At 39.4% G+C, this 15,245-nt stretch overlaps 3 protein-coding genes across 3 annotated transcripts; 1 reads left to right on the forward strand and 2 right to left on the reverse strand.

Moving 5' to 3' along the window:
• Window positions 1-873: 873 nt before the first annotated feature.
• Window positions 874-4,961, reverse strand: LOC103353028 (chymotrypsin-like elastase family member 2A). The gene is made up of 8 exons (XM_008275777.1): window positions 4,921-4,961; window positions 4,557-4,645; window positions 3,673-3,770; window positions 2,955-3,077; window positions 2,645-2,781; window positions 1,857-2,002; window positions 1,005-1,157; window positions 874-891 (listed from the first exon to the last, which is right to left on the reverse strand). Exons 1-8 carry the CDS (start codon window positions 4,958-4,960, stop codon window positions 874-876), a joined length of 804 nt encoding a protein of 267 aa, XP_008273999.1. The 5' UTR covers window position 4,961.
• A 408-nt stretch (window positions 4,962-5,369) lies between these two features.
• Window positions 5,370-8,980, reverse strand: LOC103353019 (chymotrypsin-C-like). Its single transcript, XM_008275761.1, has 8 exons — window positions 8,944-8,980; window positions 8,746-8,834; window positions 8,112-8,209; window positions 7,704-7,826; window positions 7,429-7,565; window positions 6,472-6,617; window positions 5,522-5,674; window positions 5,370-5,411 (listed from the first exon to the last, which is right to left on the reverse strand). The coding sequence occupies exons 1-8, from the start codon at window positions 8,978-8,980 to the stop codon at window positions 5,394-5,396; spliced, it is 801 nt and encodes a 266-aa protein (XP_008273983.1). The 3' UTR covers window positions 5,370-5,393.
• A 979-nt stretch (window positions 8,981-9,959) lies between these two features.
• On the forward strand, window positions 9,960-15,026 carry LOC103353020 (chymotrypsin-like elastase family member 2A). Its single transcript, XM_008275762.1, has 8 exons — window positions 9,960-9,996; window positions 11,250-11,338; window positions 11,425-11,522; window positions 12,063-12,185; window positions 12,272-12,408; window positions 12,862-13,007; window positions 14,546-14,698; window positions 14,937-15,026. Exons 1-8 carry the CDS (start codon window positions 9,960-9,962, stop codon window positions 14,952-14,954), a joined length of 801 nt encoding a protein of 266 aa, XP_008273984.1. The 3' UTR covers window positions 14,955-15,026.
• Window positions 15,027-15,245: the final 219 nt, after the last annotated feature.

The raw sequence follows: 15,245 nt of genomic DNA on the forward strand, positions 1-15,245 counted from the left end.
AAGACAATTCATTAGTGCCTTCAGTTGCACGTTGCGTTGGAGTAGAATTAAGCCCATTAGAGCTACTCTATCATTGTCAGCTGATTATATTGTTGCCAAGGTTTCTCTCAATTGATGGACAATTAGCTTTAGCAGAGCGGAGCAGTGTCGCAGCATCACTTCAGCCTTGTCATCGTATTTCAGCTGTGTCTACATTAGTCTAACTTGTTATTGAAGTTGTCACACAATGTATTAATTCTTTGGGGGGTTTTTTTGTCATGTCGTGTACTGCACAAATCGGCGTTGTACCTCATTTGCAAAGGACCGGATAACTACATGATTTTATTTTAGCTATGCTGTCAAAATGTTTAACAGTAATGAATGATGATGTTTGGATTTTCATGCAGATGAGTTCCCCAAAAAACCAATGCTGTTTGTTGTCAGTCTCATTTTTTAAAATTTTTATTACCTAAATGTCTGTACTGTGAATATATGCGTGTCTATGATTCGAATGTTTGTTTTTGGAAAATGAGTTTTTGTCTCATGAATGTTTTATGAGAAATAAAAGGAAGTATTTGTTAAATAACAGTATTTTAAAAGTGCGTTTCGTTGTGATCGCTAAATCGTCTTGAGTGTAATTCTGTTATTGACTTGAATGATCTGCTGAGCATTTTAATATCCATGTTTTCTTTACTTTGTCACGGTTGTTGGTCAAAAAGCAGCTCATGTGTTGAAAGCTGAAGGTGAGAGAAACATCTGGATGCTTTTATGTTGACAACTTTCCAGGACATAGACAGTGCTTTAGCTTTACATTAACGTACAATGTCCTTCACTTGTTGTTTACATTTACTTACAAAAATGAGAGAACACATTATTATGACTGGAATAGCCTTTTCAGTTGTTGGTCATGACCTGTAGAGTGAACAACAGAGAACACAAATTAAAACACTTTCAAAGTCAAGCCTTCTGTTAACTTCAGGTCTCGCTGTTTATGCTTGTAAGGTAATCACAAAACTCTTCCTCACCCAGTTGATCCAGTCGATGTAGGAGCTGACTTGTGTGAAGACAGTGGGCTTCTGGAAGACGTTGCAGCCCTGACCGGAGCCGAAGCTCACCACACCGTGGACGTCCCAGGAGCCATCAGGGTTCTGGCAGTTCAGGGGGCCACCGGAGTCTCCCTGTGGGTCGACACGTGTACTGTTGGCTGGCCGCTCATGTACAGACACTAACTGGTAAGTCTACCTGGCATTGCTTTGTCATGCAGAATCTTGGTTTCACTCAAAGTAACCTTCTCATGAATCCCCATCTTTTGCGCTGGAAATGGAATTTTTATTGAGGCCGTACCTGTCTGCTACATTTGACTTAGATTATTGTCACATCTACAGATGACCTGTCCTCAAATTTATTCATACCCTCCCATTAAAGAAGGAAAAAAAACAGCTGTCATTGAAACAAGTTGAAATTGACAGAAGTAATAAGAATAAAAATTTAATGAAAATGATGATAATAATAAAAAAAAAACAACAAGCATGATGGGACCTGTAAAGTAATATTTTGTTGAACAACCCTTTCAGCCAATCGCTGCAACTCTGTAACTCTCAATCAGACTTCTACACCTGTTGACAGGTGTTTGGATTTCACTGCTCATCAGCAAAGTGCTCTAGTTTGTCCGGCACAGTTTTTTTTATTTTTTTTTTTAATTATTCTTTTCAACCACAATTCAAAAGCAATGTCTTATTTCGCTAAATTTTAATTTAGCAAATTTTTATTTATTATTACTTTTTTCAGTTTCTAGTTACTCAAGTGACTAGTGTGAATTTTGCCTTTTATTTAAGGGAAGGGTATGAATACACTCGAGGACGACTGTATGTACTTACATTACAGCCTGCAGTGATGCCATCTCCTCCAGCGCACACCATCTTGTCTGTCGCCAGCACGCTCCACCAGTCGGGCTGTGAGCAGACATCGTGTCCAACCACGGGCAGAAGAGCCTGCTGCAGGATGTCAGCGAGAGAACCACTTGCTGGGGGAAGCAAACATAATGAACAGAGGTAAGATATAAAAAAGTTTTTATCTTCAAGGAGGATCATCATGTCTATGGTATAAGATATCCACCCACGCTTTCTATAAGGTGTTAGTGCCAGTGGCAGCAAGACGAGCCAAAGTAAGTTAAGTCAAAGTGTTATCCCGAATAATAAAGTGTGGGTTGTATTTCCTTTTCTGTTGACAGAATACACATCTGAATAAACTGTGAGTTTCCTGTTGTTGTGAGCAAGATTCATCCTGGTTACTGAAGCCAAAACTATGACCTCATTGCATTTGTGTTCAGTCATTTCAACATGTGCAAAGTAGCTGCTTGAATAGGATCAGTTGTCTTTTGTTTTTGTTTTTTTTTTAAGTATCTTGATCCTTAAATATATGGGTAAGTCAGGATAAAGATGTCAGACTCAAAGGTCAGTAGCAGCAGTAGGAGGCATTGTTGCCTCATAGTCCTGCTTGCTGAGTAGTTTAATGAGTATTCATCACATTTTGTGGACCAGCTAGTGGTTGAGAATTATTCTACCTTGCTGGTGTGCACAGAAACTCGCAATAAAAGGCACAGGATGATTGAGTAATATTCAGATTATTTGGTAATTATGTCGTGATCAGAGGGGCGTGAACTCACTGGAGAGTCGACCCCAGCCAGTGACGTAGCACTGGGCACCGTGGGGCAGGATGGCGTCCTGGTCTGGAAGGCAAGCGGCCATGATCGTGTCAGAGAAGGTGACCGGGGAGGACAGCTTTATCAGGGCAATGTCGTTTCTGCAAATGGCAAAACAATTCAGGGAGTCAAGGTGAAGAGAATGTGATACATGCAGATAGATAGATAGATAGATAGATAGATAGATAGATAGATAGATAGATAGATACTGTATTGCCACTGATTGCCTCTCTCCACTCCTGAGGTGATGCTGAGCTGTGTGAGTTGCTGCTACCTGCTCAGCATAACACTGTAGTCGTCATGAGTGATGATGGTAGCTGCCTTCGACGCTATCGAGCCCTCCTCGTTCACCTTCAGGCTGTGTTTGCCCAGCTCCACTCTGTAGTTGTAGCGGTCACTATGGGATTGGCAGTTGACATGGTATTAGCTTGGGGGTTTTAGATAGTGGTGTTGATTGTTCTCCCTGTGTGCACAAAACTGTGATTAAGCTTAAGGTGGACTGCAGCTGTGCAGAGGTAATACATGGTTGTTTGGGCGGCCAGACGACCTGAACTGGCTTTGACATCACGTGCTTTTTGTGAGCCATTTGTTTTTTGACTGAAAAATTCTCCTCACTGTGCAGGTTGAGCTTCTTTACATAAAACTCATTTATTGTTCTGTTCGTTAATGATAGGCATTGGTGCTGATGATAGAAGGACCACTCTGTTCATGTGTTCAGCAGCTTTTACAAAAGCAGAAAAAGGAAAACAACAACATATTCTGTTGGACAGAGCAGCACTGGCTTTCAATGTAGATTATTTAAGCACTACTTAATTAAAATCAATGCTAAACACTGTATTTCTTAATTACTTAAAACTGCCATGGATTGTCAATTCAGCAGTAGTACACTAAGTTTTCCACCTTAACTTTGTTTCCTTTTGAAAAAAACACAACTTTGGTTTGTAATTTGAATTATTCTGGCAACGTTCCCGGTAACATTGACTTAAACTCACTTGATGCAGTGTGCAGCAGAGAGGACCCAGTCAGCGGAGATGAGGGTGCCTCCACAGACGTGTCTCCAGCGCCCACTGCTGTCCGACTGGAGGGAGACCTGAAAAAAGAGAAAAATACACAGTGCTTCACAGATGTAACAGACCACCACCCAGTGTAAGGTTTATGCCACAACTGCCCTAAATTAGCAGCATTGCTAATTACCAAAACCATTTTTTTTTATGTTTCTGTAATGGTTAATAAAGCAGTATGTAGAAGCTCTTTAACCAGAATGATATTTTTAATGCTAGAATATTATTATTATTGTTGTCCATGAATTTTCAAAGTTACCATTTTACAAAAAACAAAAATAGTAAAGCACATTATTATTTCTTGATTAAGATGTTGAATTATTGTCATTCCTGAGCAGAAAAATAAGTTTTCGTGGTTGGATCTTATGCTGATTTATTTCTATCTTCTCAGAGAAGTCAAGTGAGGCACCTCAAATTTGGGTATAAAAAGATGAACTCAGGGCGCCCCTACAGCTCACCTAGTTGAGCAGGCAACCCATGAACAGGGGCTATAGATCCCCGATGCAGCTGTCATGGGTTCACAGGTCTGCAGGTCTCTCCCCCATTCTTCTCCCCCCTTTCCTGTCTACCTCTACTATCTGTAATGCTTAACAAATTAGACAGGTGGTCTAATAAATTTGCTAATCACCGTATATATAATAAATTCATTCTATCCTCTTATATCTGCTTGCAAAGACAAATCATGTGAGTTTAGACAAGCTTCAGAGATGTGTAAAAACAAGGGTCCCTTTTTCTATCAGGAGTTGTAAAATGAAAACGTGGAGTCCGTGCTGTTCTATGGTTGTCAAAGTGAACACATTTTAACCAGAGCTTACCTGCCAGGGCCAGCTGTGAGGCCTGACGTCCTCTCCCGCCACCACCCTGTTCAGCACAGGAGGAAAGGTGGGACGACCACACCCATAGGCTGGAACGACGGTGGTAATGTCAGAAATGACATTTTCCTATTGCTTTGTGCAGCTCACTAAATAGTAACTTACAAAACACACATGCACTGATAATGCAGCATGATGTTTAAGACACATGTTTTGATTATCAAACCAGACTAAACATGAGAAACAGGACTGTAAGTTCAGAAGTGCTTCAACAATTAAACAACATTAATTTAACTTGTGATTGTGACCTTACAAGATTAATAACCACTGAGTTTTAATTCATGTGAGAAGATTGAAACTCTCTTACCGCTAGCTGCCACGAAAGCAAGAACCAGGAGCCTCCTCATGACTGATGAGGGGTGTTTGAGGGTATGCTAAAGCTCATTTTAACAAGGGTCTTGTATTTATACTGAATGCAAGGAGCATCTGTCCAGTGTACAGACTGTCCTGGGAAACCTGGTCAACACATGCAGAAAGTCAAACAAATGCTGGGGACTGAGGACGCAGCGGGTGGTTGGAGATAGGAAGTTCCCATCAGTGTTTCCACTGGTGAAAATGAGAACCTATTTTCCTCTTCAAGTGTCACTGATGAAACTTGATGTATGTGTCAGAGTACAAGTAGCTAAATATTCAGAAGCAGTTATACTTTATTGCTTTTCTTTTTTTTTGGTAAATCCCTGTAATTAAAATAAAGCAACACACAATCTTGACCTTTAAACACATTTATTGTTCCACATATATAAGTGCACACAGTAGTTTTAATCCTCGAGGGCTGTTCTCTCAATAGGCCACCATGTTCTGTAAAAGAGAGCATACCGACATGTTAGATTCTTTACACACACAAAAAAATCATTGTAGTGTTCATGACTTGAACCCTGCAGTGGTTGACTTTTAGGTTCATATCTTACGGCGCTGATCCAGTCCATGTAGGCGCTGACTCTGGTGAAGACGGTGGGCTTCTTGATGAGGTTGCAGCTGAGCCCGGAGCCAAAGCTGACAATCCCGTGAACCTCCCAGGCACCGTTACTGTTCTGACAGTTCAGAGGGCCGCCAGAGTCTCCCTGAGTCACGTAAGAGGAAAATATATGATGAGTGTGCATATTCTGCATTTAACAGTAACCTGCAGACATAGAAAGATGCAGAGTGAGCGTGCTCAGTGTTTACATCCAACATTACTCGTGATACCTTACAGACATCCCATCACATTTTTAGAGCGGTTAACTGACACTGCCCCTCTGGCATACTGTTCACTATCCACAAAAAAGGCTATTTAGGAGAGATGGCTGTCAAATGCTGGGGGAAAGCAGTATACAATTTCATACAAACAAATCTCAGTTAAAGTATTAAAATGTAATAGAACAGAGGAATTAAAGTTTGTACGTGTAACAGTTTTTTAATTATTCAAATTGATTGCTCGGTGTGGCCAAAATTTCAAAACCTAAGGTATTTAGTTTTAAGACTTTTGTTTTAAGGATAATAAAAACAGCCAATATTCATGTATGAGAAGCTGAAACCACTGAAGCAATGAATTCTTTACTAAAATAATTTGTAGTTGCTCTGCTTTGTTTTATTCCCTGTATCTAGTGTGACACGTTGTGCCAGAGGTCTATGCAGAAGTGACTGAAAAAATAAATAATACCATGTAAAATACACATACTCTTTTCTCTGCATTAAGTACAAACTTAACAAAAATACATAAATCTTCTTAACTTTTTGCAAACTCATACAGTGGTTGAGGAAACATGATTGTAATTTTATGGGTCTATTTTGCTAATACAGGAAAGTATTTATGCAACAGTGTGGTGGAACTTGACTGTACACAGTAATATGATTGTGTCCTTCATTATTTTAGACTCACGTTGCAACCGGACATGACTCCGTCTCCACCTGCACAGACCATGGTGTCCTTCACCTGAAAGCCCCACCAGTCAGACTTGCTGCAGGTAGCGTGGTCCACGACGGGCAGGAGAGCCTGCTGCAGGATGTCAGCGATGGGACCTCCAGCTGTGTGGAGAAGAGACGTATAGAAGGTCAAGTTTAGCTCAGGTAAAACCTAATGAGAAAGATGTTGCATCTATGTATAGCAAAGAGTCAAACTTTATCATTGTCCATCCACCCAGCTGTTGTAGATGTTAAGACGCCAAAGATGAACATCTCTGTTTCTATTCTGAACGGAGACCTTTGCTACATGTCAGACACTATGTCTCTTGAATCATTCTGTCATTAACATGTTGTCCAAATCATTACAAAAAACAAATGCAGTCTTTTAAACACCCACTTAGTAGATTTGCCTTCACACTACATGCAGAATACCTCTATAGCTGTAGTGTAGAAACTAAAATACTAAGATAACAAAACCTTTTTTTCTTAGACTGTGACCATATTAGCTGCATATTTTTTGTACAATGAAACATTCTTCTACTATCCTAAATAGTAAGAAGCTATTATTATTATCAACAACACTTTCATAATCATCATCATCATCATCATCATCATCATTATCAGCAACAACAACAACAACAATAATAACACTAATATTAATATTAAAGCGCTTGGCTGCTGCCTTTGCACTTCTGATTAGATGCTAAACATTTCATTGTCTTAGTCCTTGTACTCTGTGCAGGGACAACAAAGTTTAATCTAATCTAAATCCAGTCTATTCGTATCAAACCTCCCTTAATTATGCATCTTTTAAGAGAATGCAAATCAGATTGTAGCACCCAACAAATAATGGCACTATTATCTGCAGATATTTTAGCGATCCAACCTAATTAAATTCAACTGAGTTTGACCCAAAGAGAGGAAATAAACTCACTGTAGAGGCGACCCCAGCCAGTGACGTAGCAGGGTTCGTCATGGTTCAGGATGGCGCCGTCAGTGGGAAGACAAGCAGCCATGACAGTGTCAGAGAGGACAACAGGGGACTGCAGTTTGATCAGGGCGATGTCATTGCTGGAGAAGAAACACATTCGACTTCATCAAAGGCCCAACATGCTCTTATCATTGCCTGTGATGCTTATGTAAACTCTCTGTTTGATTTTCAAGTCTCACAGTTTATAACTAGACTCATGGCGAGCGGTGACACTTTACCGAATGAACAGGGGGTTCCACTTCTCGTGCACAATGATGTCAGCGGTGGCCATGTACACTTCGCCCCCCTCTGTATCCTTCAGGTTGTGCTTTCCCATGGCCACTCTGTACTCCCTGCCATTGCTGCAGGTTTTTCAGAGCAAATCTGTGTTAGTTCATTTCTGTAGCTGTCTTCAATACTCAATGATTAGCTAATTATGCAGAATTTTAAGCAGATCAACACATATTTTCATCCACTTTTGAGTTCTAAAAGTTTTGTCATCTGAAGACAAGCAAAGAAATGTGTGAACGTGAATGAAGTCAGAATATATTAGAGGCAATTTATGAGTAGCTCCGTACAGCATCGTGTTACTGATCACTATTCTAGACATTTGCATCAGTGCTGCATGGAGGTATCATGTTTCATACCTGATACAGTGAGCAGCAGTGAGGACCCACTGGTCAGAGATCAGAGTACCTCCACAGGTGTGTCTCCACTCTCCCTCTCTGTTGTACTGCAGGGAAATCTAAAACATGCACAAACATACAGGGAATTATCTCAAAGTTAGATTTTTAACCGTTTAACCGGTGCTCTTTTTAGCAAATTGTGTTGATGAGATGATGGGATGTGCCCTGATGGGACCTCAACTTTATCCAAAACAAAACAAAAAATCCTTTTGCAGCAATTTAATTCATTCATTCATTCATTCATTCATTTATTTAAATCTGTGGCAAGTTGTTGCTGCACTGGAGTCACACTAGCCTGCATTTTTTCCTTTTTTTTGGATTTTTATTCATATAATTTCATTTTATTTGTATCATTGTTGTTCTGTTTTAATTTATCTATTTTCATTTGCAATGTAAAAATTCTAATGCACTGATTTGCCTTTTAAGAAGCACTTTGAAATTGTGCTGTGTTTGAAAGGTGTTCTATAAAAGAATGAAAATTCCTTTTTTTCTTTGGTAAATTTTCTGTAACTCCACATTGCTCACAATGACCAGTACTTTAGTCTATTAGTCACACTCTGTACTCAGACATGAGACTTCTCAGCGTGTTCTTTACCTGCCAGGGCCAGCTGTGAGGCTGGACATCCACTCCTCCAACCACACGGCTCGCCAAAGGGGGGACGGCAGGCAGGCCGCACCCATAGGCTGAGAGGGAATATGAGAAAGACTTTTTTAAAAGTGCAATATGGGATCACACAGAGATTAATCTGAAAGTTAAAAAATACCAACTTTTCAGCAAGAAAAAGATCCTTACCGCCAGCAACAAAGAGAGCGAGAACCACGAGCTTCATCTTATCTGTATCTCCACAGTTTGCTGCTAACATCTGACATATTTATACCATTCACAGTCTTATATAACCTACAAAAACAGTTTCAAATACTAGGAAATTTGCCCATTGACAAATACAATGCTGGGGTGGAGCTTAGTGAACATCAAAAGTGTCAGGAATACTAGGCCAAGGCCAAAATGTTTTGGAATTCAGTACATTAATTTTAAACTTGTTTGGTGAACCTATCAGTGGAATTAGTTTTTTTTTAGTTTTCCATAATAATGTTCAAATAAACAACCTTATTACATATAAAATGTACCACTCCCTACTTTGATTTCCTTCCGAAAGAAAAATATGGCCTCCTTCAGAACCTAAAGATTCCTACTGATGGCACAGGAGAAGCAATAAAACTCAATTGTTTACTATGTGATTCATTCATATCAATTCCCAACCTTCCTTAAAAAAAAATATTAATAACACAAACATAATAATATTCTATTCTGATGATCCTGTTAATAAAATAAACATGTTTTATCATTTCCCATTTAGGAAATTTTATGCATGGGCTATAAAACGTAATGTTTCCCCGGCTTTATGTAGTTTAACATGTTTATTAGAATTTCCAAAAATGTATAAATGTGCACGCTTTATTGCATACCAGACCAGAATTGTAGTTTTTATTGAAGTGAACATTGTGTAGTTTCACATATACATATTTTTTAATGAATCAGCGTTTAACATCCTTTCTTACTATCAAGTGAAAAGATCCGACCAGCTCAGGAGGCATGTGTGTGGTTCACACAGTAGCAGAGGTGAGGAGATAAGGCGTATTTGGAGATGTCTGTGGTTACTTATCTCCAAGGTTGATTTTTTTTTCCCTCCCCACCAACTTTACTTTGTCCTGTTAAGGTAAATGCTGAACCGTACATCTGTAAAGACATATGTTAAAGCACTATATAAGGAGACGCATCACTCCGAGCTCCTGCAGAAGACAGTCACCATGAAGTTCGTGATCTTGGCTTTGTGTGTTGCTGGTGGTAAGCTAATGACGCTTCTCTGTTTAGAAAACGACATGTGTTGCTGCAAATCAGGAGATACATCTGAGAATTTTATATTGTTGTATTATAGTGTTACGACACCAGCAAAAAATCACTGTATTTAAATGTGCCTGTGCATAAGCTTTGACACACACTTATTACTATTCCTCAGGCTTATTCTTATAGATTAGTCCAACACGATTTTTGGTGCCTAACTCATCCCTCAGCTTTGAGAAAAACTTCTATTAATTATATATCAAAACAGGAATGGTGTGCTCTGTCTTTTTGTCATACGATTTTTACGAAATTCATAAATAGTTGCTGAACAATTGATAAAAGCCATCTTTGGAACCCTGTAGCTCTGGTGTATTTTACAGTAGAAACTTTAGCATTTTAACGGACCATAGGGCTTTGAATGTTATTTGTCTAAATACATGTTTTGATAACTTTTGCAGTTTTCACACAGTTGCAGTTTAAGTTTTACAAGTTAAAACAAACAAGATTGTGCTTCACACGGTAAAAGGATTTTTTTCAATACGACTTATAGTTTTTGAGTTGTGACCATTTGTTCGAAGGGATAATCTTATTCTGTGTCTACTTCTCCCCCCCCCCTGCCGTTCCTCTTCCATGAAAGGGCGGGAATCACCATAGCAACCAGTCACTCACAGGCTTGACTGGCTGAATGATAATGGAGTGAGACAGAAGGACACATGGCTGCCTTTATAAGTGGTCGATAATGTTATCGTGTGCTCTGTCAGCAGGATATAGCTAACAGCAATCGAGGCAAATCACACAGCTGTTACTAATGATATTAACAAGATCCTGATACATGTTCCAACATGTCCCAGACCAAAATCCATAGAGTGTTTAGTGACCCTCCAAATCTGCTGGGTTAAATTGCTAAAAAAGAAAAAACAAAGCGTCTCTCACAGGTAACAGTGGTTTAAATATCTATAGCAGCTGCACATTGTTTTGTTCTTTAAAAATGAACAAGACTTTAACAAGGCTAAGAGAAAGAAGTTCCTGAATATGGACTTTTCAAACTAAAAGCCCCGAGTAAACTGAAAAAAAGTATACAGGATACATAAAGGTACACTACACCGTCAAACTAAAAGTTCTGAAATGCTGCAAAAGGTTGACTGTGGACTGAAAAAAAAATGCTAGCGTTTCAAATAAAATGTACTTATGTGTAATTATATTGCAACACTGACAATTTCTTCAGACATGTCCTTGTTTCTGTTGTTCTCTCCCAGCCTACGGGTGCGGCCTTCCCACCTACCCCCCCATCCTCAACAGAGTCGTTGGTGGAGATCAAGCCCGTTGGCACAGTTGGCCCTGGCAGGTATGCTTTTTTTTAAGCATTTATTTAAAATTCAGTGTCTTCCTCATGTCACAAAACATTTAATTGTCACCATTTGTTCTCTTCAGGTGTCTCTGCAGTACCAGAGTGGCAGCTACTTCTACCACACATGTGGTGCCACTCTGATCTCCAGTCAGTGGGTCCTGACTGCTGCTCACTGCATCGGGTATGACTTCAACTTTAAAGACTTCAGACATTAGGTGCAAATATGCAGAGGACAAAGACAGACTAGACATATGGAAGACTGGGTACTACTTGAAGCAGGCTTATAGAGGCAATATGGTGGGGGGGGGTAATGGAGTTGCAATGGTATACATACTTGAACTTTATCATTAACAGCCTAATAAGTTACATACACAGAACTGGAACAGCAATGTCAATTACTTTATAAAATGAAGTATGCGTCAATGAGCTGTGGTCACTGTAGGAGTGAAACATTTTACAAAAGCTATTGGACAGTTATTAGAGTATTAGTAAATGGCAATGCAATTCTATTATCACCATGAATAAAATACTGATTTAGTGACTTTCAGAGTTAAATGAAGTCTTCATGGTTGCAGCAGCCATTCTGTACTAATGTGATGTTAGCAGAGGTAACTGTTTCGATGCTACTTTGGTACAGCTTTGTTCTGAGAGATTAAGTGTCACATTTTATTAGATCTATATGACTTAAATGTTTGTTTCTCTGCTTTTTGTGGCCAAGCAGCAGTCGCACCTACAGGGCCTACCTGGGAAAACACAATATTAAGCTTAGCAGCGAGTCTGGGTCCATCGCCATCAGCCCTGAGAGAATCATCGTCCACGAGGACTGGGACTCTGTCAAAATCCAGTGGGTCATAATATGTAACCCACAACATACGATGGGCTGGATATGCTGCTGTATACTTTACTCATGTTATTGATGCTCACCTCCAGAAACGACATTGCCCTGATCAAGCTGTCAACTCCCGTGGAATTCTCTGACACAATCATGCCCGCCTGTCTTCCCAATTCTGGTGAAATCCTGCCTCATGACAGTCCCTGCTACGTCACCGGCTGGGGACGTCTCTGGAGTAAGTTCTTTGAGATAAATAAAATGATCCACTGCTAACGAAGGCTGCCAAAATAATATCCTGTCATATCTGTAATGTTTAATCAACTTAATTATGTAATTTGTGCTGACACAGCGTCTCACATGTTTTTCTCAGCAGTTCCCCTCCTTCTTCTTTCAGTTTTAAAAATACATGAGGAATATATTGTACAGGACTCAGGAGGTTAATTAGCAGCCGAAAAATCACTGGTTGTTAATTTCAAAGGCGATCAAGTGGTTGAATCTGCATTCAAGATCCTTTTTAGTTTTGTCCTGTTTTTTGTTTTTTTTTCTTTACCTCAGTGCTATGACTTTAACTTCTCAGTATTTTAAAAGTCTGAACTGAATCTGTGCCTCATGGAGCTAATTTAGGAACTGACTCAGCCATGATTGTGACGCAGCACCGAATCTGAGTGCCCTTTGTTCTCTTTTAAAGCTGGAGGTCCTCTTTCCAACACCCTGCAGCAGGCCCTCCTCCCCGTGGTGGACCACTCCACCTGCTCTAGGCCTGACTGGTGGGCAAATCTGGTCACCAACAACATGATCTGTGCTGGAGGAGATGGACTCCTGGGTAGCTGCAATGTGAGACACATTAACTTTATATATTAGACTTATGCCACCTGCAGATGTAGCGTGACTACACTTTATGATTAACATTTTGCACTCGTTTAGACCACCAAGTAAACAGAAAATTAACAAATATTTGAAGATGAGTGAAGATTATTAAATTAATTAAACCTACTTGTATTGATCAGTCTTATAATCAGAAGTGGTGAACTCTGATTTCATTGACCTCCTCAGATTTGCTGGATGAGTTGGTTCAAGAATGCAGAGAAAGGATGGCACATCTGCATAGTTGCATTAAAAAGTGTGTCGAGTAAATGTACTAAGAGTCAAAGCTCATAGTTACAAAGAAAACGTTTTTGCTTTTGCATCGAAGAAGTTAACGTAAGAAGTCCCAGTTTGAGTAAAACAAAGTAAAAACAAAACCCCATAAGAAGAAGAACCCTTAAAAAGCCAAAGTTAAATAGTAGAAAGCCTTGTTTAAGTAAAATACCCTCACTGCATTCCAGTTGCTTTCTTTTATACAGAAAGTTGGAGGCAAATTCAAGTTAGCATCCAACCAATCGTGGACGTTTTTTTCCCCATTGGAGATCTTGAGCTTAACTGTCCATGAGAGGTCAGAGGCCAAATACTTTTAGTCCTTAATCTGAATTAATTTCTTAAACTAAATTGTGCATTGTGCCAAAAAAAGGTACAATAATTGCAGATCTAAAATTCCAGTGAACATGTAAATGATATCAAACATGATATATTTATCTCATATGGTTCCTGACATAATTAAAAAATGTAAACATGCATACAAAGTGTGGAATTTCATGGTACATGACGGTAAACTTTTAATACAATAACTAAGAACACAAGCATTCAACAACAAGAAAAATAAGACTTAAGAAGTATATATGCTGAGGATAAAAGGTCTCTCTGTCTTTATTGGCTATGACAGAACCACAGGGAGTGTTTGTCTTTCGCGTGGGTTCGTGTCCTTTACAAACAGATGTGAGGTGTTCTCTTCACTGTTGGTCCTAATCAACCTGGTATCATAGAATGAGTCCAGATGTTGGGATCATCACTCCAGCGATGCTGGATTTCCTTAATTTTGGGGATTTTAAACTGTTCAGTTCATTCCTGTATAGAAGGTTCTGGGTGTTAGGGAGAGAGAAAGGTCAGGAGGTCACAGTAGAGAATGTAATCTCCTCTTCTCCAGAGGTGTGGCTATCTTCAGGATTACCTCCTGTTGTCTCTCGAGTGGTCGTTTTGATGTAAACATCCGACTTATGTGTTCCATTTGGGTGAAAGTTTTAGCTGTATTCTCAAATGGTCTCCCACCAAATTTCTTTGTGTGTCTCTTGGGAATGTGCCTGATGTCCTGTTCCTCAGTACGCGACACACTTTTGAATCCGGTTCCAACAAAGCAAAACCCTGCCTTGTACTTAAACATATCTCTATATTGAGTCGTTGTAACTTTGTGTTAGGGACATTTGTGTTAAAAAGGTGCTTTCCACCTTCTGAGCAATTCTTTTTTTACCTAATATCACATTCATCTCTTCTGTCCTCAGGGAGACTCTGGCGGTCCCCTGAACTGTCAGAACCCTGATGGTTCCTGGGATGTCCACGGAGTGGTGAGCTTTGGCTCCAGCTTGGGCTGCAACTACAAGAAGATGCCCTCTGTCTTCACCAGAGTCAGCGCCTACATCTCCTGGATCAACAATGTAAGTTCAAAAAACATTTGATTCTATTGTTTCTATATGGCTGTATTTGAAGGGAGGAATTGCATTTTTAAGTTTGGTAAAATACTGTATACTGTAGTATACCAGTCCTAATCTTTTTTTTTTTTTTTTAACTTCAACTACTCAGTGGCTCAGAGTGGCAATGTGATTTAGAGCTACAGATACCTGTTGTAGTCCATTTAATAATTTTAAAACATTCTCTTTATGTTTTTTTTTCCAGGTGATGACAAAATACTAAGATGTGGATTGTTCTTTGGTGTATATAGCTGGTGGCTGCACCGTAAAATAAAGAATGGAGCGCTTAATAAAACATTCTCTGTGTTTTCTTAATCAGACATCAAAATGGTATTAAAGCTTTAAGGAAAAATTTTAGAAAAAAGAAAAAAAAAACACAAAAGTGATGTAGCTCTCCTCCTGCAGCTCTTCCATCCCCCCTCCATATCATCAATTCAAATCCCAGCTTCAAAAGTGAAAGTTCACCATCCTAGTCACTGCATCACCACATCCTATTCTCACGGTGGACTCCTTA

Source organism: Stegastes partitus, unplaced genomic scaffold (assembly GCF_000690725.1).
Source record: "Stegastes partitus isolate 25-593 unplaced genomic scaffold, Stegastes_partitus-1.0.2 Scaffold58, whole genome shotgun sequence".
Lineage (NCBI taxonomy): Eukaryota > Metazoa > Chordata > Actinopteri > Pomacentridae > Stegastes > Stegastes partitus.

Bases quoted from the DNA above. Each gene is read 5' to 3' on its own strand.
- LOC103353028 (XM_008275777.1), bottom strand. From the start codon at position 4,960: ATGAGGAGGCTCCTGGTTCTTGCTTTCGTGGCAGCTAGCG. The intron at 3,078-3,672 runs GTGAGTTTAAGT...CCAATCCCATAG, and splicing joins TCTGCTGCACACTGCATCAA to TGACCGCTACAACTACAGAG. The intron at 2,003-2,644 runs GTGAGTTCACGC...TGCTTCCCCCAG, and splicing joins TGGCTGGGGTCGACTCTCCA to CAAGTGGTTCTCTCGCTGAC.
- LOC103353019 (XM_008275761.1), bottom strand. From the start codon at position 8,980: ATGAAGCTCGTGGTTCTCGCTCTCTTTGTTGCTGGCG. The intron at 8,210-8,745 runs GTAAAGAACACG...TGCATGTTTTAG, and splicing joins CTCACAGCTGGCCCTGGCAG to ATTTCCCTGCAGTACAACAG. The intron at 7,827-8,111 runs GTATGAAACATG...AAAAACCTGCAG, and splicing joins ACTGCTGCTCACTGTATCAG to CAATGGCAGGGAGTACAGAG.
- LOC103353020 (XM_008275762.1), top strand. From the start codon at position 9,960: ATGAAGTTCGTGATCTTGGCTTTGTGTGTTGCTGGTG. The intron at 11,523-12,062 runs GTATGACTTCAA...GTGGCCAAGCAG, and splicing joins ACTGCTGCTCACTGCATCGG to CAGTCGCACCTACAGGGCCT. The intron at 13,008-14,545 runs GTGAGACACATT...TTCTGTCCTCAG, and splicing joins GACTCCTGGGTAGCTGCAAT to GGAGACTCTGGCGGTCCCCT.